We start from the raw sequence: 22,872 nt of genomic DNA on the forward strand, positions 1-22,872 counted from the left end.
ATCTCGCGGGCCGGATTGAACCTGTTCGAGGGCCTGATCCGGCCCACGGGCCGCATGTTTGACATCCCTGCTCTATATGATAAGATCGCTCTGCTTTTTAAAAAAATGTATTGCAAAAACGGTAGTCATAGATCCTCGAAAAGACAGAAGTGCCTTGTGTAACCCGCCCAGTTCAGTCCCTGCTTTTCTGTTCTGCCCGAGATTCAAACCTTGGTCGCCAACATGAAAGACAAGCATGCACGCTACCGAGCTAAAAGCCCAAGCCATTAACCCCAATAGCCAACACTGCTGTTGTGGTCGTCAGGGAGTGAGGTTTACCAAAGTACACATGGCACAGCTACTACACAGCTAGGAATCTACTGGAAAAAAACACCAGTCAAAGATCCTCAGTGGTCCCCAACCTTTTTGGAACCACGGACCGGTCAACGCTTGAAAATGTGTCCCACGGACCGGGGGGGGGGGTCATAAAAAATACAATCATTTGTGCTTACGGACTGTATCCCTGCAGACTGTATTGATCTATATTGATAAATAATGTAGGTGCACTAATTGTAAGTGTGTCTTGTGTTTTTTTATGTTGATTTAATTTTAAAAAATAAAAAACATTTTAAAAAAATTCTTGTGCGACCCGGTACCAATCGATCCACGGACCGGTACCGGGCTGCGGCCCGGTGGTTGGGGACCCTGCTCTATATGACAGCTGTTTTAAGGAATCTACTGTAAAAACGCCAGTCAAAGATCCTCTATGTGACAGGGGTGCTTTGCTGTTTTAAGGAAGCTACTGCAAAAAACGCCAGTCAAAGATCCTCTATATGACAGGGGTGCTTTGCTGTTTTTAGAAATGTATTGCAAAAACAGTTTTCAAAAATCCTCTTAATATGACAGGAGTGCTTCACTGTTTTTAGGAATCTACTACAAAAACGCAAGTCAAAGATCCTCTGCGTGACAGGATTGTTCTGCTGTTTTTGTGCATGTACTGCCAATCCCCAAGTCAAAGATCCTGTGTATGAAAGGAGTACTTTGCGTTTTTTGAAAATGTACATTATTTATATGACAGGAGCACTCTGCTGTTTGTATGGATTAGCTGCAAAAATGCTAGTTGAAGATTTCAAGAATGACAGGAGGGCTCTGCTGTTTTTTATAGATTTGTTGCAAAAACACAATTCAATGATCCTTTATATGACAGGAGCGCTCTACTGTTTTTGTGGATGTACTGCAAAACTGTCAGTCACATGACAGGAGGATTTGCTCTTTTCAGGAATGCACTGGATAAAAAACACACAGATCTTCTGTTTGCTTTTGAACAGATTCAGGCGAACTATAAGTAGCGTGAATATGTAAACCTCTCCTCCATCTTTGTGTGTGTCTCAGAGTGTAACTGTCACAACAAAGCCAGCGACTGTTACTACAATCAAACGGTGGCCGATCTCAAGCTGAGCGTGGACACCCGCGGCGTCCGTCGAGGAGGCGGAGTCTGTGTGGAGTGTCAGCAGAACACAGCCGGTATCAACTGTGAGACCTGCGCTGACGGGTACTACAGACCAGGCCAGGTACACGACGCAATAAGTCACACGATAAGAAGACAAAAGTGCGGTGGTGGTGATAACTCATAAAGTGTGTGTGTGAAGGTTTCTCCTCACGCTGACGCTCCTTGTGTGGAATGTGATTGTGATCTGAGAGGAGCAGAGTCCTCCATCTGCAGCAGAGACCACACTTTGCCAGGTTACTTTTATTATGTATACATCATATGCTTTATCATTACCGGTACTCATATTGCTCATTTCGTGTGTGTGTGTGTGTGTGTGTGCAGGTGCTAGTGCAGGCCAGTGTGTGTGCAAAAAAGGCTTCACAGGCCGCCAATGTGACCGCTGTGCTTTTGGCTTCCGGGACTTCCCCGTGTGCTCTCGCTGCGAGTGTAACCTCGCTGGCAGCCTCAACAGGGACCCGTGCGACGACTGCGTTTGCAAGGTAGGACCGGAGTCGACCTTTGACCCCTGCAGGGATGTCGTTTTCCACATTTAAACTTTTTTATTCCCCACAGGCCAACGTGATGGGGGTTCACTGTGACCTGTGCAAAGCCGGGTTCTACAACCTGCAGGACGACGACCCGCTGGGCTGCACCGACTGCTTCTGTTTCGGCGTGTCGGACGTCTGCGAGAGCTCCACCTGGTCTGCAGCACAGGTCACGCACACACAAAATCTCCTTACTGGCTGTGGCCACAAGGGCGGCAGCATACTCATATTGTATTGTTAGTGCTCATGGTACACTATCCAACAATAATAAAACATGATGTTTTATTTATGACATTTGGCTCTGCTACTGGACGCTGAATGTTTTAAATAGCTCATTTATGTTCTGGCCAGCTATGCATAAGTTGGCCATTTTGACAATTATTATTTGTTGTATTTCCTGTCTAGCGCTCTTATTTTTGTTTCCATTTTCTTTTTGCCTCCTCTTTGCCACTACTTCTCCTGTCTGAGCGCTAGCTCCCGCACCTGTCACTGATTGGCAATAAGGACACACCTGTTCCTGGTTACCAATCAGGATGCTTTTTATGTCAGCCCTGTCCCCTAGGCCTAGATCATTAAGCTTTGTACGTCCATGTTCCATAGCCTTTCCTATGCGGCTTGCGACTGTTTAACCTTCCCTGCTGCGTTAGTTTTTGTTATTAAATACATTTTACCTGCACTTCGCCTGCCGTCTCTGCGTCCCGTGGCCACTGGTCACAGCCAACACAACGATGACACAGACCGAAACACATTCAGCGATACATTTTGCTGAAAGGCAGTGCTTTCATTACATGATAGAGTCTATGTAAACGCAAAATTTTACTGCGCTATCTATTGTTAAAAGCTCTAATATAAGACACCCCTCATTTTTAAAATAAAATATCACTGTGTATTTTCCCCTAATATATTGATCATCACATATATGTGTGTATGTATGTAGGCAAAATATCATTCTTGATTTATTGGCACTAAATTGTGACAATGTTTTTTTGCAGGTGGTCGCCACTGATGCTTGGCTCCGCCCCTTCCACAAATCCCCCGCCATCCTCGGCAATGAGTTGCCTGCTTCCAGCAGCAACACCTCCTCTGGATCAATCAACAGCCAGCAAGAGCTCTCATGGGTGGCACCTGATGGTTTCCTTGGTAATAAGGTAGGAGCTTGTCTCTCTGACTGCCCGTTCATCTGTCCCAAGTCCTCCTGATGTTTTGTCCCCCCCCCAGCTGTCGTCCTATGGAGGTTTCCTTAACTTTTCCGTAGTCCATCACGGCCCATCGGACGACATCCTTCCCGCTCAGGCCGATGTCATCATCGAGGTATTGAAACGACACTCATGGCGTCCGTAAGGAGTCCAGAACGCAAAATGAGCCTCGTCTGTTCCGCAGGGCAACGGGCGAGCTCTTCACCTCTCGCCACCTCGCGTCCTCTCCCTCTCGTCGTCAACCGAGCACTCCGTTGCCGTAGCAATGCTCCCCAAGCAGTTTGTCAACGAGCAAACGGGTGTCCAGGTTAGCCGTGACGACCTGCTGTCTGTGTTTGCTGAGGTGACCTCGCTGAGGGTCAGCGTTCACCTGAACTCTTCTGCCAGGGGAGCAATACAGTGAGGATGCAGTAATCTGATTACTTACTGGTGTTGTTTCTACAGTATGTTACATTGATGCTTTTCTTTCAGACTCGTCTTCGTGTCTCTGGATGTAGCTGACTCTCAATCTCCATTCGGCGTCCAGGCGGTCGCCATGGAGGCGTGTGAATGTCCATGGGGGTACAACGGCACTTCCTGTGAGGTTAGCAGGCCACCTCCTTTAATTGGACACGTTACTTGTTGTTGCGGCGCCTCAACGTAAGCATTCTTTTGTCTGTCCAGTCGTGTCTTTCAGGTTTTTACAGGGTGGGCGGAGTCCTGTTCGGAGGAAACTGTATGCAGTGCGAATGTAACGACCACGCCTCAGAGTGTGATGTCAATGACGTCTGCCTGGTGGGTGTGGACACTCGTCAAAAAGTCACTTCTCATTCACAACCGTGATAAAATACGAGCGTTGTTGCTCTTTTTAGGGTTGTAGACACAACACCACTAGTCCTCACTGTGATCAGTGTCTTCCTGGTTTCTATGGCGACGCCACAGAGGGGACAGCGGACGACTGTCGCCGTTGTCCATGTCCTCTAACAGAGGTGTCTAACAGGTAGGTCCCATCATCGGTCCTCATATAACACTAACTACATCACGGAATTTAAAAAAAATTAAACCTGCTCGTGTTTCAGTTTCAGTCCAACATGCATGATGGACGCTTTTGGTCATGTGACATGTGACCAGTGTCAGGAGGGATACACCGGGACCAACTGCCAGAAGTAAGAATGACTGTCCAGTTATCTATCTACTGTAAATACCCTAATTCAGCAAATAGTCACTGGGGTCTCTAATTATAAACAATTGGCTGAACAGCTGTGGCTATAGGCAACCTTCTGATTTACTTTTTATCAACTCAACAAGATAGCGGAAGCATCATTTGTTCCTTTCCACTTTCTCTTGTACTACAAACATTGATAAAGTAGAACAAATAGATTAAAAAGGTTTTATGTTTATTCTTCCAGGTGTTCCAGCGGTTTCTATGGTAACCCGCAGGTAGTGGGCGGAACTTGTGTCCGCTGCGAATGCAACAACAACGTGGACATCAGTGAGGAGGGACACTGCGACGGCGTCACCGGGGAATGCCTGCGATGTCGTGGCAACACGGGCGGGCGACACTGTGAGATGTGTGTGGACGGTTTCTATGGCGACGCCGTGCATGAAAAGAATTGCCAAGGTGTGATGTGTGCATGTATTTTATTGCATAGGAATGTTGATCTTGGCAAATCCAGATTAGATTTGACCTTTGACATGTCAGATTAGCTGTCACATGCTGGATATTGTGGCTTTCACACGGAGATCTGTTCACACTTAGGGATCTGCGCTATTACATGAATCCTTTTAATTTGTGTGTCTGTGTGTTGTGCAGACTGCAGCTGCGATGTCGGCGGCTCGTTGTCGAGCGTTTGTGACGCCACGACAGGACAGTGCGCCTGCAGAGAGAATGTAACCGGACTGGCGTGCGACCGCTGCCAGGTCGGACACCATCCCTTGTCCTCCTTTTCCAAACGTCCTCATCCGAAGTCGTAACATTTGCGGCGTTTCCTTCAGTCTGGGTTCTTCGGACTGCAGAGTGGCCGTGGCTGCGTCGCATGCGCTTGCAACCCGTCAGGATCTCTAGCAGACTCGTGTGATGACAATGGGCGCTGCCAATGCGTGGACGGCGTCGACGGAGACAAGTGTGATCGGTGCGGCCGCAGTTATTTCGGTTTCCATGCCAACGGCTGCACAGGTAACCGTGGAGGCCAGCGTGTTTATCTACGACAGGGTCTAAATGTTCCACTCATGTCCAAATCTTCTCCCAGCATGCACCTGCAACCACACGGGTGGTAACTGCCATCACAAGACGGGGGAGTGCATTTGCCCCGCCCACACTGAGGGAGACGCCTGTGACAAGTGTGAGATGGGATACTGGGGTCACAATATGCTTGAAGGCTGCAAGGTACACAAAGACACACATTAGTTTCTTTCACACAGAGATAGTTATGTGCGTTTCACTCAAAAGATAATAACATCAGCGTATTGTGCTACGATACTTCTTGGACTGTGACAATTGCTTCAACACAACAGGACAAGATAGATTTTTAAAATAATATTTACACTTTTTTTCTTTAATATTGGAAGGTAACTTTTATTAAATTGAAATTTTCTCATATTACTACCCTTTTTTTGGAATGTTGGAATCCTTGTAAAATTACAGATTTTTCTCATAATATTTAAAAACAATTTTATTGGTATAGTCAAACTTAGTTCTCATAATATTCTCCAAAAAGTATACATGTTTCTCATTAGTATGACATATTATATATAACAAAGTACTTCCCATTAAATTATAAATGTTTCTCATAGTTGATCTTCTTCTCATAATAATGGAACTTAATTCTCATAAAATTAAATATTATTATTATTAGATATAATACTATTAATATTGTACTAGTAATACTTAATTCTTAAGTATTCTTGAGTATTAACACTCATAATAAAATGACTTTTATATTGTATAACAACTCAATTGTATGCAGAGATAAATAAACAAATTGGAGTTCCATGGACACAAGTACAGTAAATGCTCCATTTAAAGTCCCCTGTAGTAGCCAGGTGTGTGTTCTACAAAAGCAAATAACTCCCAAGGTATCAAATTTCTAAACAATTAACAGATGTGGCTGTAGGCAACTTACTGATGTAGTTTTTTCCCATTTAATGAACTCCACAAGCTGGCAGTGGCTGCATTTGAAGTATCATGAGTGGTCAGACTTGTCACTGTTAAACTCATCCATGCTGAGCAGTTTGTTCCTTGGCGCAATTACAACATTGGTTCTGTTGCTGCTGTGTTGCGCAACATATTTTCCTATTAATGAGCATACAAAAAAAATTAAGTAAAGGCACACGTCATAACCATTTCTCTCTCTTTAGGCTTGCAGCTGCAGTGCAGAAGGTAGCTCCGCCCCTCAGTGTGATCTCACCAGTGGTCAGTGTCCCTGCAAAGAGGGTTTCTCTGGCAGGTCTTGTGACCAGTGCGCTCCTGGTAACTATGGTTACCCAGCATGTGCGCCGTGTGGCTGTGACATAGAGGGAACGCGAGAAGACATGTGCAACGCCACACTCGGAGTGTGTGACTGTCGACTCACGGGGGAGTGTGTGTGCAAGGTGGGTAATAACAACTGTTTGTGTTTAAAGCAACATGCTGTGTGACGCTCTTTTTCATCGGTTAAGGCAGCCGTAGCGGGGCGGCGCTGCGAGGAGTGCGTTTTGGGGTTCTTTGGTTTGTCGTCGGAAAATCCAGACGGCTGCTCTCAGTGTTTCTGTTCAGGACTCAGTCAGGACTGCGAGGAGAGGGGCGGCCTCACCAGACAGTTTGTAAGTATCTCAGCAGGTTAACATCACATGACATAATGAATCCATTCATGGATGTCGTCTTACTTCACAGATCACTCTGGCTCGCCCTCCCGCTCTGCTGCCATTGGTCAGCCAGTCTCACCTGCAGGGCGTCACATCAGGAGTCTACCAGCAGGACAGCGACATGCTCCTCGACACCCGCCAGCTCAACACCAGCAGGCTGTCCGGTCCTCTATACTGGAGGCTTCCCCCGCAGTTTGAGGGCAACCAGGTAATGCCGCCTTCAGTCGGAACTCAGAGTTTACTTCCTTCAACTTTGCGTTGCTTGTGTTTAGCTGTTGTCGTACGGCGGCGTGCTCTCCTATGTGGTAAATTTCTACGCGGAAGACGCTCAAGGATTGGCCAATTATGAGCCTCAGGTGCTGATGAGGGGCGGGACTATAAGGAAGGTGGTCATCTACACCGACATGGTTGCCCCTGACAACGGTGTCCCCACCCAGCATGACATGAGGCTGACAGAGGTACTGCAAGGCCTTGCTGGTGCAGTTGCCATGGTTACAAAAGGATACTAACCTGTGTGTGTGTGCGTGTGTGTGGCAGCACAAGTGGAAGTATTTCAACTCCGTATCCGAGAAGGCGGTAAGTCACAGCGACTTCCTGTCCGTGCTCAGTGACCTGCAGTACGTCATCATCAAGGCTTCCTACGGCACAGGACTGCAGCAGAGCAGGTGACCGTCCGCAGTTAAAGCTGATTAGATATCAATCATGAGCGCTGATCATGTGACTTTTTAATAGGATTTCCAATATCACCATGGAGACAGCAGTAGAGGAACAGGAAGTGGATGGCCCAGTGGCGAGACTAATCGAGTCGTGTGTGTGTCCGCTGGGTTACACCGGAACGTCCTGTCAGGTAGAGTCCTGTACATGCATCGCCATGGCAACCACCATTTCCATAATATTCACATCTGTCTACCTTGTAGGAATGTGCAGCAGGTTTCTTCCGCCAGCCGCTGTCGGAGTTGTCGCCTCAAGCACGAAAGTCTCTGTTTGTGCGTCCATGTGTCCCGTGTCGCTGCAACCATCACAGCAGCAGCTGCAACGCAGAGACCGGCGAGTGTCAGGTAAAAGAAACAACGCAACACGTGAAAGAGAGGAGAGCACTGATGACGTCAGCATTTTTTGTCCCACAGGAGTGCCAACATCACACCAGCGGGCAGAGCTGTCAGCTTTGTGCACAGGGGTATTATGGGATGGTCAGCGGCTCATTTAGTGACTGCTCGCTGTGTGCCTGCCCACTACGTGACAACACGTGAGGCTTCTTTTGTTTTTATTACTAATTTGCAAATGTCAATATTAAAATTACTCATTTGAGTATTTTTCACCAATTTTAAGTACCAGTAGGTCTGAGAGGTGCCACAATAGTGTATTGGAAGTGTGTTATCCAAAACCTAGCCTTGATTCTGGAATTTAGACAGTTCAAAAGGGCTTTTTTTATACGCTCTACTGGGGACCTGCGTGGCTTTAATGCTATCGAGCTGTTTTGTCTACGTCTGTCTCTGATAGTGTATCTCCATTCTCCAACAAGCGCCATGATGTACTTAATACACTTTTTACATATATTGTACTTGCCGTATACTATTGTACCAACAACGTATCATTAAGGCGTGGGACATGATTAGTTGGGGTGGAAAAAAAAAATTAATTCACATCTGAATCGCAATTCTTATTCATCTGAAATCTAATTCAATTCATATAAATATATTTTTAAAAAGTTGGTAATTTTTTTAAATACATTTTTAAAAACACTTTTTTAGGCCATCTCAAGGCAACCAGAAGCAATGTTTCTAACATGTAAACTGTTTAAAAAAAACGTTTCATTATATGTATTATACCAAATAATACATTGCAAGAATCGGTTTGATTCAAGAAACATGTTGAATCGAAAATTGATTCTGAATCGAATCGTCGCACCAAGAATCGTAATCTGATCAAATCATTAGGTGCTCAAAGATTCAAACTCCTAAGGATTAGCATGGCTATGCGAGCTACAATGCTAACATAACATCCATCCATCCATTTTCTACCACTTGTCCCTTTTGGGGTCGCGGGGGGTGCTGGAGCCTATCTCAGCTGCATTCGGGCGGAAGGCGGGGTACACCCTGGACAAGTCGCCACCTCATCACAAGGCCAACACAGATAGACAGACAACATTCACACTCACATTCACACACTAGGGCCAATTTAGTGTTGCCAATCAACCTATCCCCAGGTGCATGTTTTTGGCGGTGGGAGTAAGCCGGAGTACCCGGAGGGAACCCACACGTAAGACTCACATTTTAACTGCAACATCATGTTACGTTAATCTGACTGACAAGTAATTGGCATAGCTTTAAGATGTGTAGTGAAGCCTTTAATAAAACCGTATAATGTGGCAGCACGTACGGTGCTCATAAACAGGTTGTAAAGATACATTTTACTGTTAAAACTTCAATTTTGCATATTCTAAATTTGTCTGTGTAGGTTCAGTCCCACGTGTGTCTCCGAGGGAACAGCCGGAGACTTCCGCTGCACTTCATGTCTGACAGGATATGAAGGGCGCTACTGTGAGCGGTAAGTCCTGCCTGAGACCAGAAGCCCTACAAGTCCATTGTGTTCCATCACATTGCCTTCTAGTGGTCATCTGAGGGACTCATGTGCTCTGCAGGTGCTCCCTGGGTTATTATGGTAACCCCTCTGCGCCCGATGGGACGTGCGCACAATGCAGCTGCAGCGAGTGGGGGTCTGTGCATCCTCTGTGTGACCCGGTGACTGGACAGTGCGATTGCAAAGCTGGGGTTAAGGGTCAATCATGTGACCAGTGTGCAGAGCGTCACGTCTTGGAGGGAGGGGAGTGTTTGTGTGAGTGTTGATGACATACACAAATGATACACACACGTCTTTTTATTACCCGATAAATATTTGTGTTCTTCTGCTTCTTTTAGCGTGCGATGACGAGTGCACTGGTGTCCTGCTGGACGACTTAGACAGGCTGCAAGAGCACTTCAGCACCATCAACATGAGCAGTATTGCAGTGGCGCCCTACCGCCAGCTGGTGGCGCTGGAGAATCACACCAGTGACATGCAGGTAGATCACAGTGTTTGCAGCTTTCTGACCAAAATTGCGCTGACCTCGACTTTCCCGCTGTCAGGTGATGTCTTCACAACGCGTGTCCATGGAGACGCAACTGTCCGGAATGCAAGAAGATGCCATACACTTGACCTCTGACCTCAGTGATCTGACAGAGCGGGTATGCACGGGTCACATGATGAAATACCAATATGCTAATTAAGAATGCAACATACATATTCCCGGTGCTCTGATTGGCTAGGCCGCAAGTCTGTCAAACGACTGCGAGGAAGTGGGCGTGTCCACCGATGACCGCATCTCACGCGCAACTCGTCTACTGGAAAACATCAACACGATTCAAGACAAGATTGAAGGTAAACAATGTTAAAAAGCTGCCATTTTGACGTCACAAGCTGAAGTTGAACACTTTTTGGTGCAGCCCTCGAGAGGGAGGCAGAGCTACTGAATTTGACTGCAGACAAAGCACTGGAATCAGCCAATCACACACGCCTACTGGACGACATGGCCTTCATTTTGGAAAATATGAGAGCCATCAATCCAACAACGGTCAAAAGCTCAGTCAGTCAGGAGCTCAGGTATGCGTTTCCAATCATATTCCAATAATTTTTGATTGCAGACTGACCTCTCTTTCTTTCTGTCCTCAGTCTCTCAGAGTCTCTCGTCCAATCGCTCCAGCGAGACTTCCTCTACAGTGCAGAGGCCGGCGACAACATGCTCCACCCTCTTACTTCCAACCTCACCGCTCACTTGGAAAAGCTGCAAGAAGCACAAACTTACATGGAAGGCGCATCACGACAAAACAATCAAACAAACGTGCTGCTGGACACCACATACATTCTGCTCAACCGCTATCAGGTGAACACGCAAGCACATCACTTCAAATGTACCATAGCGGTGTGAGCTATAGCGTTGGCATTACATCATGATTTAACAGCAGCATTATGCTAGGTTAACATACACAAGAACAACAAATCAAATTAAACACAGCTTCTGCGATAATTGGCGAAGCCTCTTTTTTTAACAATGTGCTATCGTGTTTATGGTGTCATATGCACCTCTCCTCTCAAAAGTGTGGCAAATATGTTAGATTTTTTTTTTTTGCACATATGTGAACACTTTTAAACTTTGTTAATATGGCGTATGTGCTTGTGCGTGTTAGTGGGAACAAGAGAACGTCAGCGTTGCATGTACGAGCGTGGAGAACGCGATGGAGGACAGCCAAATGCTGCTCAGCGACATCATAAACCTGACAGAGGAGTTTACCAACATCACTGTGGTAAGACCGCTGTTTTTTTATATCTGTTCAGTATTTTGTCTATTATTTATGTCAGTTATTATTATGTGTTTTATAAATCACATTATTTTTCCTTATGTTATTTATTTTAGTCGTTAATTATCTAAGTATCGTCTTCATTTTTATTTTATGACAAATGAGAAGCAGGTGGACGTACTGGGGGGTGAGCTGGATCAATGGCGTCCTCTGCTGAGGAAGAAAGTGGAATCCCTCGTCATGGGATTGAAGATGACGGATTCACTGGAGAATGTTTACCGGGCAGAGAGCCACGCCCAATTGCTTCATAGCCACGCCCACTATCTGCAAAAGTGTGTGATTACTTTAATACAGTAACTTTTTTCCCCCCTCTTCATTTCCCCTCAAATCCAATGTTTTGTCTGTTTTAGCTCACTGTTGTCAGTGTGCAACTTCTCCCAAAATGGCAGCCAATTGGTTCCTCTTGATGCAGAGGTTGCCGATCGTGTCAACAATGCCCGGCAGGCTGCATTCGACGCTCACCTGTCTGCTGACCTCTCTCTCAATATGGTATGGTGGGCATGTCTACTAAGCAACGGTTCACGTTGGTCGAGACAAGTCATGTCTATGGGTGTTCTCCTTCATCCATTGGTCAGATCTAGACCAATCTAAGTCACACACTAGATCTGACCCAATCTATGTCTATATGTCTAACGCTAGATTAGACCAACCTACGTGTAAAAGTCAAAGACTAGGTCTGTCCGTTCTACGCCTGAAAGTCAAAGACCAGGGGTCGTACTTATCAAGCTTCTTAGAATTACTCCTAAGAAGTCTGCTAAGAGTTGACTTAAGAGTAAATAAATTCTTCGCTGAAAGCTGCACTTAAAAGTTATTTATCAAGCGTCTTACTCACACTTTCAGCGAAGTGTAGGACTGAATCTTAAGTGTCACACTCAGAGCTGAATTACGACATTACTATGTGCCGTAAACGGAATTTTAGGTGACGTCATTTCTGTGTCCATAGAAATGACCAATCACGGAAGGGAATCCGTTGTCTAAGAATAAAGAAATATCTTGGAAATATTTAAGTGGACAATGGGAGTGTATATTTTGACAATAAACTACAAAATAATACAAAACAAACTAGTCCCCGCCGGCACTCCCTCTCTTCTATCGCCCACACACTCACTGACGTCACTCACCTCACGGCCACACACATACGCTACTGTCATAACATTTTCTTTCCAATTCATTAATTAGGCAACTAATTTGAAACTGGTGTGGGTGGCTCTATATATACTAGCCCACTGCAGACACAAGCAGAAATCAACAAGGAATCGAAAAGTATTAAATCTGTGACAAAAATAATATCCGCTCTGTCTAAACGATACCGTTTGATCAGCTGCTCGTCATCAAAAAAAAAAAAAACATTGTTCCGTTCCCTGAACGTTCGCGCACGTCTCTCTTGCCTCAGTGCCATCCCCTGCTGGCAACTCCTAACCACTTAAGACACCTCTGAAGGTCTCTTAAATATCGTGGCGAGTAGGAGTGATTCTTAGACTTAAGAACGTTGATAAAAAGCTTTTATTCTTAAGTTTGAGAGTAGGACTAAATTTTGCAAATTCTCAGGACTTAAGTGTAAAATGGCACTCTAAGAAGCTTGATAAGTACGGCCCCATGTCTGTCCATTCTACGTCTATAAGTCTGACTATGTATGACCACTCTAAGTCTATATATCTAAGACTAGATGGTTACTGGGGTTCAATCCCCACCTTCTACCATCCTAGTCACGTCCGTTGTGTCCTTGGGCAAGACACTTCACCCTTGCTCCTGATCTGACCAATCTGAGTCTATAAGTCTAAGGCTAGATCTGACCAATCTAAGTCTATAAGTCTAAGGCGAGGTCTGTCCATTCTACTTACAGTATATAAGTCTAAGACTAGATCTGACCAATCTAAGTCTATAACTCTAACCCAAGGTCGGTCTACGTATATTCTACGTATATAAGTCTCAGACTAGATCTGTCCGATCTAAGTCTAAGACTAGATCAGACCAATCTACGTCTATATATCTAAGACGAGATCTGACCAATTTAAGTCTATGAGCATGAACCGATGATGAGAGGTGAAAGGTCTTCTAAGACAAACTGAAGAGTCCAGTTGTAATCGATTGAATGTGCTTTAGAATATTAAGACAAATGAGTTTCTTTCTGTGTTTTAGACCAGCCAATCAGAGCAGCCGCTGTCATTAGAGGGCAATGCCAGGCTGAGCAATGCCTCCGCTGTGCTCGAGGAGAGTCACATGATCAACAAGACATCTGAAGGTCCGTCTGACAAAATGTTTTCTTGTGTAAATGTCCAACTTAAAGACAAGCTGCCTCACAGATTTAAAGCTGAAGGTCTATATGGCAACCATGAGACAGCAGACACTGAGTAACCTTCTCCATAACAAGAGCGTCCTCCTCCACCAGCCAATCAGGGAGCTGCAGAGCCTCTCAAACGGTGAGACCTGTTTCGACTTGGACGCGCTGACTCTGGATACTGACCCGACGTCTGTGCTCAGTATCGTTGCAGGTGCAGGAAGCGCGAGTGCAAGCCAGATTTGCTAGCTCCAGCCTGCAGGAGGTACTGCAGCGCTTGCATTCCCTCAGACTGAAGCTGCAGGATTCTTCTTCTGTGGTGGAGAAAACCAACACGAGCGTGGCAGAGACAAAGCGGCTGATGGCGCACACGCACGACGCAGGTTTGTCGACAGTAAGACCATGGAGACGTGCGATCTTGTTTTCTTACTCTCCTGGTTTAGCCTACAAGGTGCAGCAGAAACTGGAGGAGGCAGAGCATCGCACGCAGCATTTGAGTGACAGGATAAAGCCCCTGAGCATGCTGGGAGAAACCCTGAGCAGGAACTTGTCTGACATCAGAGAGCTCATCGATCAGGCCAGGAGGCAAGCAGCATCGGTACGTCATTCAGCACATGTGACTAATGTACACCTATCAGTTATATGTATGTACTGTATGTATGCATTACTATTAGTCACGATGCTGTGATGTCATTAGATTAAGGTGGCGGTGCAGGCACACGGAGACTGCGTCCGATCCTACCAACCTGAAATCCAGTCAAGCAACTTCAACACCCTAACTTTGACTTTAAAGACGAAGAGTCCCGACAATCTGCTCTTTTACCTGGGCAGCAAGACAAGGGTACACACACTCGTTCGGTAAACACACATACACTGTTCGTATTCACGCTTGTTGGTTGTATCCAGGTGGACTTCCTTGCGGTGGAGATGCATGATGGGAAAGTTTCTCTAGTCTGGGATGTCGGATCAGGCAGCACCAGATTGGATTATCCAGGACTGGACATCACCAACTACAAGTGGACAAGAATCAACGCCACGCGGTAATATTATAAGCAATATGATCGCCAGTGGACGGGATTATTGATCGCATCGCTTTGTAGGATTGGTGCACGAGGATTCCTCTTGGTCCATCAGCTGGAAACGCCGCCGCCGTCACAAGCAGTGACAGCGACATCACCCGGACCCGCCCGGGTTCTAGACATCGACAACAGCACGGTGATCCACATTGGAGGACTGTCAGATGACACTCAGGTAAAACACAGCAGACCGTATGTGGTATTAATGGCGCCCCCTGTGGGTGATGCTCAAAATGGTCAATGACTTCTGGGCAGTTAGAAGCAAGTACATCTAGCTGCGGCTGCAGACAATTGACCACTTTAATTCTAATTAACTAAGTCGCACACACTTAAAGACGTGCCCACAGGGATGACGACAGTGGAAGTGGAGCGTGTTTTAAACAAAAGTGATGATGGAGAGACTTAGGTTTGGGTTTTGGTTAGGTTTAAGTTAGGGTTAGGGTAGGGTTGGGAAAGTAAAATAATAAGGTAGACAGGTTGGTTATGGTTAGAGTTGGGGTTGGGGTTAGGGTTGTATATAATCATCCGAAAAAGCAATACATTCAACAACTGAAATAATTACCAGTGTTGCATTGCATTAGCCATCTTGGATCACGTTTCAAATCAAGTGTCCACTATCGCATTGTCAGCGCCACTGTGGGCATGTCTTTAAGACACGGTTCACTTCCGTTTTGTCACCCCTGTGCCCCGATTTAGAGTGTCCGTGCCCACAGCTCGACCCTTCTCCTTGGAAGACGTTCTGCTTAGCCAATCTTGTTTGAATGTCACACACATATTCACATATTTTGTGGTGATTCACTCTAAAGTTAAAGTGTGTGTGTGTGATACATTTCAAGTCAATCCCACTTAAGGGTGTAAAAACAGCGCCACCATGTGATGAATTTGTCATAGAAATAATAGTACTGGCAACACTAGGAGAGCATGTTTGGACAAATATTCACCCTTTGGTATGAAGCAGTTCATTTCATGAGTAGAAGCTTATTCGTGTGTGTGTGTGTGTGTGCGTGCGTGCGTGCGTGCGTGTGTGTGTGTGTGCGCGACATCAGAGGCCGGCAGCGTTGCAGTCGTCCACATTTCAAGGTTGTTTGGGTGAAGCGTCGCTCAATGAGAAGAACATCGGATTGTGGAACTACAACAGCCGACAAGGACAATGTGGAGGCTGCTTCAGCAGGTTAGCACACACACACACACACACACACACACACACACACACACACACACACACACACACACACACACACACACACACACTTGTATCACTCCTAGACTTTAACCTTGGTTGAACACAAACCTGTCCTTCAGTCCACAGGCAGAGGAGACGTCCTTCCACTTTGATGGTTCTGGATTTTCATTGGTCCAAAAGTCTCTACGAGCCACATCCACCTCCATTGTTTTATTGTTTAAAACGCTGTCACCAGGCGGATTACTGCTGTACCTGGCATCCAACAACACTGTAAGCAAATAATAATGGCGGCACGTGCTACTCAGTGACATCATTACCTTATTGGAACTCCCCTGCAGAGGGACTTCCTCTCCATTGAGCTGGTGGAGGGCTCTGTCCGTCTGACCTTTGACCTAGGGTCTGGCGCACTGGTCCTGACCTCCAGCAGGAAGTACAACACAGGCGTGTGGCACAAAGTTACGCTACAAAGGAACCGACGCAAAGGTTACCTGTCCATCATGGCGGCCGACCAATCATCAGAGAAAGAAGTGTTGGAGGCGGAGTCACCCGGCACAGCCTCCGATCTCAACCGCTCTGACCTCGACCCCATCTACATCGGAGGACTTCCTGCTTCCCGACCAATCAGGTTAGAATCAGCGATACCGCTACTGAGGAGGATGTGACATCACACATGCGCGTGACTTCATAGTTCTTCTGGTTGCCAGGCGACAAGTCGTCTCCAGGTCATACGTTGGCTGCATCAAGAACGTGGAGATTGCGCGGTTGAACTTTGACCTGCTGCGAGATGCATATGGAGTGAGGAAAGGATGTGTCGTTGAGGTACACACACACACACACACACACACACACAAATTAACTAATTGTAAGGTGAATTGTGCACACCTGACATTCTAATGTTGTTAGGCGGTGCGGAGTGTCTCCATTTTAAACGGTGGCTTCGTCCAGATCGCTCCTCGCTCACTTGGCCAGGAGGCGGAGATTCTCGTCTCTTTCAGATCCAATAACCAATCAGGAGTCCTTCTAGCCGCTCTAACTGATAACCCCGCCCAGCGACAGGTGAGACGCCACCAGGTGATGCACGCAGCTGTAATCAGTTCTTAAAACACCGTGTGTGTGTGTGTGTGTGTGTGTGTGTGTGTGTGTGTGTGTGTGTGTGTGTGTGTGTGTGTGTGTGTGTGTGTGTGTGTGTGCGTGTGCGTGTGCGCGTGTCGACAGCACTTCCTGTCCATCCACCTGCTTTCTGGCTCTCTGGAGGCGGAGCTAGGGGAGCTAGGTGGGGCCAGTAGGCGTGTGGCGGTCGTCGCACCAGAAGGCAGAACCTTCGCCGACGGAACAAAACACTCTGTCATCATTAACGTCAACAGGAAGTAGGTGTTAGCAGGACAACCAAGGAGCTGTCCCGCATGCCTCGTCTGTCTCACACCTGTCTGTCCCTCAGGTCTCTTTCCATCCAGGGGGACGAGGGGAACGCCAAGTCGGTCTCACTGTTGCCGGGCGGACTGTCCCGTCTTTCCACGGCGTCCTTTTTCATTGGCGGGCTCCCTTTAGGGGTGAAGTCTCTCTCTTCAAACAAATTAAAGAACATGTCCAAGTTGTTTAGAGGATGCATCCAACACCTGGTGCTTGGCGGACGGTCAGTCTAACGCACACATTTATTTATTTTTATTATATTGAATAATAGCCTCAAAACAGTAAGAAAGAAAGTTGTAAGGTTATGACTTTTGTCTAGTAACTTATTTTACTCCTCATAATGTTTGCTTTTACTCCTAAAAGTATTATTTTGTCACACATTTATACATTTTGACTCACAATGTTATAATTTTAATGTACGTAATCCTTATACAATTGTATTTTTTTTAATCTTTGGACTTAATCATTTATTTATTTATTTTCTCACAATAATACATCTTCATCTTAATTTTAAAAAATCTCATATGTGGATTGTCCTCCTTATGTTAGAACAGAGTTTTCATAAAATACAATTTTTTCACTTATTATTTTGATTTTTTGAACGTAAACTCAATTGTCATACATTCACATTGTTTTCTCGTAATATTTCAACTTTTTTCTCATATTACAACTAAATTCTATTAAATTAGAAAGGTTTTCTTGCCATACTAAGACTTTTTTACAACATAATTTTAATTTTTTGTAATATTACAAGTCAATTTTCATCTAAATACAATTTTTTTCTCATATATTTTGACTTGTTCTTACACATTTCTGACTTTATTCTCATAATATTTTGATCCAATTATTGTAACTTAAATTTAACTTTCATACATGTAAATGTTTTTCTCCTAATATTTGGAACTGTATTCCCATATTACAACTAAATTCCAAAATTTGAATGTTTTTCTTGCCATATTATGACTCCTTTGGTATGACATAATGCTAATAAAAAACGTTTAAAATCATGTAATACTGAAAGTCTTTTACCATAAAATGACAATTATTTCTCGTAACATTTAGGATGTTTTCGGACAGAATAAGGACTACGTATTTTGATCAAAATATTTTTTTCTTGCTGAATCCTAACTTTCTGGTTATAATATTCTAGTCACATGCTATCATTTGATAGGCTCGTCGACCTTTCAGCTGCTGTGAGGTATGAGGGGGCCGAGCTTGACAGCTGCCTATTAGAAGAGAGAGTTAGAGGGGCGGTGCTTCCGGAAGACCAGGATGTAGAACCCACTCTTGACCCTTCCCACCTGTCTGTAGCCCCACCCACTCACCTGAGTGCCCTGCCACCTGGAGCGCCAATGGTAATCAATGATTCGAAGCGTGGTCATTTGTAGAAATAATATTTTTATCAAGATGTACCACGTGTGTTTTAGTGCACGCCGGAAGCCGAGCAGAGCTTCCTACCCGCTGCAGCTCGGTTCGGCTCCTCACGACATAGTCACATGACTTTCATCATCAACCCGATCACTGTGCGCAAAAGGTGAGTCAGTTCTGGGGCAGGGGTTTGCCGTCACAAATGGGCGGGGCTTCACTCACATTCTCACTCTCCCCAGCATGTCCATACGCTTGTCGGTGAGAAGCCGAGCTCAGGATGGTATGCTGATGCTCCTCTCCGACGCCAACCAGATGGACTTCGCCATCTTGAGGTTGGCGGCAGGGCGGCTGCTGATGTCAGCTGATCTGGGAAAGGGCGCCGCCTCCGCCGTTTCCTCTGTGGCCATCAATGACGGAAAATGGCACACAGTGAGTCCAAAGGTGCACGTCGGCAAAATAAAGCGTCTAACTAAACACGTCATGTCTGCGCTAGGTCAGCGCCAACGTCAGTCAGCGCCTCGTCTCCGTGTCTGTGGACGCTTCCAAGCCGGACTTGGCGACGGTTAAAGGGAACCAGCTGGACGTCAACAACAGACTTTACCTCGGTGGATTGCCACACATGCACAACACCAGAAGGATAAACGTAAGACGCACACGTGCAAAAAGAATGTCCACTTGATTGCATGTGAGCTAACGGGCCAATCACAGGTGACCACCAGTCTTCCAGGCTGCCTCCACTCGGTCAGTCTGAACGGCGTCATGCTGGATCTCTCGCGACCGGCTTCGCAGCATGAGGTCACTTCCTGTTTCAGTAAGGAGGAGACAGGAAGTTACTTTAACGGCAGTGGATACGCCGCGCTCGGTGAGTAGCGACTCTGTGAATCATGTGATCACAAGGAGCCAATCATATCCAAATAACGTGTTTGTGCAGTGCGGGACGGATACAAGGTGGGCTCTGATGTGTCCGTGTCGATGGACTTTCGAACTAGCCAATCAGAGGGCGTTTTGCTTGGTATTAGCAGTGCAAAGGTGGACGCCATTGGGTTAGAGATAATTAAAGGACAGGTGAGTGAACTTACATCGTTTACATTGTTTTCACCCTCTTTGTGCCCTTGTGTGCATTATCCTTTCCAACCTTATCCTTTCCATCCTTTGTAACTGAGCTACTGTGTGGAACAATTTCCCTTGTGGATTAATAAAGTCCAAATTCTACTTTTTTCTTGGAATGTTAGAACTTAATTCCCATAAAATGTATATTATATGTAGACCTTTTTCTTGTAACATCAGAACTGAATTATTATAAAGTAAAAACAAGTAGACACTATTTAGACCTTTTCTTGTAACATTAGAACTTAAGTTCAATGAAATTATATTGTATTTCCTTTATAAAGTGACAGATTTTTCTCATAGTATTTGAACTTTTTTCTTGTACTATTACAATTTTATCCTCGTAAATTAATATTCTATTTAGACCTTTTTCTTGTAATATTAAATCTTATTCTCAAAAATTAATATTCAATTTAAACCTTTTTCTTGGAATTTTAGAGTTTGATTCCCATAAAATGATTACCTTTTTTCCCTCATAAAATTACAGATTTTTTTTTGTAACAGGCTAGTTCTCCAAAAATGTAGTCATTTTTTTCACATCTAATTTTTTTTGTTATGTTAGAACTTGATTCTAATAAAAGTATTCATTTTTCTCATTGTATTTTTACATTTTCTTGTAATCTTTGCATAAAATAAAATACAAATGATTGTTTCTTTTCATATTTACACTTTTTTAGAATATTAAAATCCTCAGTAAATTATAGGTTTTTCAAATAATATTTATACTTTTTTCTTTTAATATTAGAACGTAACTCTAGTTAAATTACATTTTTCTCACATTAATATCCTTTTTCTAGAATCTTAGGATTCTTATAGATGTACAGATTCGTCTTACATTTTTCTTGTAATATTCAACCTTAGTTTTCATATTTGGATTTTGTTGTAATATTAGAACTTTATTCTCCCAAAAACATTAGTTTGACATTTCATCTGTAACAAAGTATTTCTCATTAAATTATAAAATGTTTCCCATATTTGATATTTTTTCCATTTATAATTGAACTTAATTTTAATAAAATGTAAAATGATTTTTCTTGGAATATTACCGTAATTTCCGGACTATAAGCCGCACCTGACTATAAGCCGCACCAGCTAAATTTAGGGGAAAATACAGATTGCTCCATGTATAAGCCGCACCCGACTATAAGCCGCAGGGTTTTGATGTGTAATTAGCGTAGTATATAGGGGTTCCTGCTACCACGGAGGGGATTGTCGGGACAGAGATGACTGTTTGGGAACGCAAAGCGTCCCATTTATTAACAATAAATCTTTCAATCATTCAATCAAACTTTCACATCTTTGACATGGCGAACAGCATTCGTGCAGAGTACAAATAATACAACGGTGCAAAGTAATACAAAGTGCTCGCCTGTACGTTATCAAAATAAGCAGTATATGAAAAGTCAGTTTTTAATCATTGTGTCATCGTCTTTCTCCTGCGTACTAAAACCACCGAAATCCTCTTCGTCGGTGTCGGAGAAGAACAGGCCGTATATTAGCCGCACCGTTGTATAAGCCGCAGGGACCAGAACGAGGGGAAAAAGTAGCGGCTTATAGTCCGGAAATTACGGTAGTTATTTTACAACTGCAGATTTGTATCATAACATTTTGTAGTATTCGACATTAATCATAAAAAAAACCCGTTTTTTCTCTTAATGTTTAGATGTGTTCTTGTAATATTAATCAATACTTACCGGTAATTCTCATAAAATTACATAGAATAAAATTACTTTTTTTCTCGTATTACAACACAATTGTATGCAGAAATAAGAAAACATAGTGTAGTTCTTGTATTTGTTGTGGAAGATTACGGTCCATCCATACATAAAATCCATACTGAATGCTTCATTTAGGTGTTTTTTAACGTCAACAACGGCGCGGGTCGAGTGACGGTTCGCTCCGTCAGCCTCACTCTGTGCGATGGACGCTGGCACCACCTGCTGGCCAAGAAGACTAAACACACCCTGAGTCTGAGCATAGACGGGCGGAGCAACGCCATCACTAACCCTTACCCACAATCCACCTCTGCTGAGACCAACAACCCCGTGTATTTGGGAGGCTATCCAGGTAAGGATGTCACACAAAATCACGAAGCAAAGTTAGCATTTTAGAATTGCGGTCAAACTTTATGCTTTTTTCAGACGGAACCAAACAGAACAGTTTGTACAGCAAGTCGTCCTTCAGAGGCTGTCTGAACAACGTGGAGATCATCAAGTCTCACCTCGTCACTCCTCTGGAACTAAGCCGCGCCCACTTTTTATTGGGCGTCACCCCCAGCTCTTGTCCTGCTGCCTAGCAACAGTGGAATTTATACATTTGAATTTTGCTCTCTAACAAACTGCTAACAAAATAAACACAACATCTGGAAATGTGTCGATCGGTTGTTTTATCTTAATGTAGTTCTCTAACTGTTCTTTTTCATTTTTTATTCAAACTGAAGTTGCGCCAGAAACCCATTAGATTGCAGGTGACGTCAAGGCTCATGGTCTGTCTTGTCGTCTGTATTCATACCAAAGACTATAAAAATGGGACCCATTACCTCCCTGCTTGGCACTCAGCATCAAGGGTTGGAATTGGGGGTTAAATCACCCAAAATTATTCCCGGGCGCGGCCACCGCTGCTGCTCACTGCTCCCCTCACCTCCCAGGGGGTGAACAAGGGGATGGGTCAAATGCAGAGGACACCTAGTGTGTGTGTGACAATCATTGGTACTTTAACTTAACTTAACTTTAATCTGAGCAACGTGGATAAATTCAAACAGAAACAGTAAACAATATTTGACAATAATTTTAGTCAAATAAGACACGAAAATAGGATTTGACATTCATTCATTTGATCTGTTTTCATAAAATCCACTTGTTTTGGTGGTGCAAGGAAGTCCTTTTGTACAGTTTACACTTTTCAGCAGTGGTCGACCGTCAGGGGTTAGGGTTAGCAAGGCCTTCTCTGCTGGCCTAACATAACCAGAAACCATGATCGTAATTAAACATAAAAGTAATTTTTAATTTGCTTTCCCTTTTATCCA

At 44.5% G+C, this 22,872-nt stretch overlaps 1 protein-coding gene across 2 annotated transcripts in view; it reads left to right on the forward strand.

Moving 5' to 3' along the window:
• The window catches only part of lama1 (laminin, alpha 1), a 31,970-nt gene extending 9,762 nt beyond the window's left edge, over nucleotides 1-22,208 (forward strand). For both annotated transcript variants that reach the window (XM_062021311.1, XM_062021312.1), the window contains exons 9-63: nucleotides 1,372-1,550; nucleotides 1,629-1,722; nucleotides 1,811-1,968; nucleotides 2,042-2,182; nucleotides 3,006-3,161; nucleotides 3,232-3,324; nucleotides 3,394-3,608; nucleotides 3,681-3,792; nucleotides 3,873-3,983; nucleotides 4,061-4,188; nucleotides 4,268-4,354; nucleotides 4,598-4,809; nucleotides 5,002-5,108; nucleotides 5,184-5,364; nucleotides 5,438-5,574; nucleotides 6,546-6,779; nucleotides 6,846-6,989; nucleotides 7,060-7,239; nucleotides 7,304-7,489; nucleotides 7,569-7,696; nucleotides 7,764-7,878; nucleotides 7,949-8,089; nucleotides 8,159-8,277; nucleotides 9,489-9,578; nucleotides 9,673-9,866; nucleotides 9,950-10,092; nucleotides 10,157-10,255; nucleotides 10,337-10,448; nucleotides 10,514-10,670; nucleotides 10,740-10,950; nucleotides 11,255-11,371; nucleotides 11,534-11,697; nucleotides 11,776-11,914; nucleotides 13,565-13,667; nucleotides 13,729-13,845; nucleotides 13,907-14,086; nucleotides 14,147-14,301; nucleotides 14,401-14,544; nucleotides 14,610-14,743; nucleotides 14,804-14,954; nucleotides 15,826-15,950; nucleotides 16,082-16,232; nucleotides 16,301-16,587; nucleotides 16,667-16,781; nucleotides 16,866-17,018; nucleotides 17,178-17,329; nucleotides 17,401-17,595; nucleotides 18,544-18,727; nucleotides 18,800-18,906; nucleotides 18,980-19,169; nucleotides 19,234-19,383; nucleotides 19,449-19,602; nucleotides 19,672-19,805; nucleotides 21,701-21,914; nucleotides 21,989-22,208. In XM_062021311.1, coding sequence (XP_061877295.1) covers nucleotides 1,372-1,550; nucleotides 1,629-1,722; nucleotides 1,811-1,968; nucleotides 2,042-2,182; nucleotides 3,006-3,161; nucleotides 3,232-3,324; nucleotides 3,394-3,608; nucleotides 3,681-3,792; nucleotides 3,873-3,983; nucleotides 4,061-4,188; nucleotides 4,268-4,354; nucleotides 4,598-4,809; nucleotides 5,002-5,108; nucleotides 5,184-5,364; nucleotides 5,438-5,574; nucleotides 6,546-6,779; nucleotides 6,846-6,989; nucleotides 7,060-7,239; nucleotides 7,304-7,489; nucleotides 7,569-7,696; nucleotides 7,764-7,878; nucleotides 7,949-8,089; nucleotides 8,159-8,277; nucleotides 9,489-9,578; nucleotides 9,673-9,866; nucleotides 9,950-10,092; nucleotides 10,157-10,255; nucleotides 10,337-10,448; nucleotides 10,514-10,670; nucleotides 10,740-10,950; nucleotides 11,255-11,371; nucleotides 11,534-11,697; nucleotides 11,776-11,914; nucleotides 13,565-13,667; nucleotides 13,729-13,845; nucleotides 13,907-14,086; nucleotides 14,147-14,301; nucleotides 14,401-14,544; nucleotides 14,610-14,743; nucleotides 14,804-14,954; nucleotides 15,826-15,950; nucleotides 16,082-16,232; nucleotides 16,301-16,587; nucleotides 16,667-16,781; nucleotides 16,866-17,018; nucleotides 17,178-17,329; nucleotides 17,401-17,595; nucleotides 18,544-18,727; nucleotides 18,800-18,906; nucleotides 18,980-19,169; nucleotides 19,234-19,383; nucleotides 19,449-19,602; nucleotides 19,672-19,805; nucleotides 21,701-21,914; nucleotides 21,989-22,143 — 8,234 coding nt within the window. In that variant the 3' untranslated portion in view covers nucleotides 22,144-22,208. The remainder of the gene's footprint in view (nucleotides 1-1,371; nucleotides 1,551-1,628; nucleotides 1,723-1,810; nucleotides 1,969-2,041; nucleotides 2,183-3,005; nucleotides 3,162-3,231; nucleotides 3,325-3,393; nucleotides 3,609-3,680; nucleotides 3,793-3,872; nucleotides 3,984-4,060; nucleotides 4,189-4,267; nucleotides 4,355-4,597; nucleotides 4,810-5,001; nucleotides 5,109-5,183; nucleotides 5,365-5,437; nucleotides 5,575-6,545; nucleotides 6,780-6,845; nucleotides 6,990-7,059; nucleotides 7,240-7,303; nucleotides 7,490-7,568; nucleotides 7,697-7,763; nucleotides 7,879-7,948; nucleotides 8,090-8,158; nucleotides 8,278-9,488; nucleotides 9,579-9,672; nucleotides 9,867-9,949; nucleotides 10,093-10,156; nucleotides 10,256-10,336; nucleotides 10,449-10,513; nucleotides 10,671-10,739; nucleotides 10,951-11,254; nucleotides 11,372-11,533; nucleotides 11,698-11,775; nucleotides 11,915-13,564; nucleotides 13,668-13,728; nucleotides 13,846-13,906; nucleotides 14,087-14,146; nucleotides 14,302-14,400; nucleotides 14,545-14,609; nucleotides 14,744-14,803; nucleotides 14,955-15,825; nucleotides 15,951-16,081; nucleotides 16,233-16,300; nucleotides 16,588-16,666; nucleotides 16,782-16,865; nucleotides 17,019-17,177; nucleotides 17,330-17,400; nucleotides 17,596-18,543; nucleotides 18,728-18,799; nucleotides 18,907-18,979; nucleotides 19,170-19,233; nucleotides 19,384-19,448; nucleotides 19,603-19,671; nucleotides 19,806-21,700; nucleotides 21,915-21,988) is intronic.
• The last annotated feature ends 664 nt before the right edge of the window (nucleotides 22,209-22,872 follow it).

Source organism: Entelurus aequoreus, linkage group LG15 (genome assembly GCF_033978785.1).
Source record: "Entelurus aequoreus isolate RoL-2023_Sb linkage group LG15, RoL_Eaeq_v1.1, whole genome shotgun sequence".
In the NCBI taxonomy this organism is placed as follows: Eukaryota; Metazoa; Chordata; class Actinopteri; order Syngnathiformes; family Syngnathidae; genus Entelurus; species Entelurus aequoreus.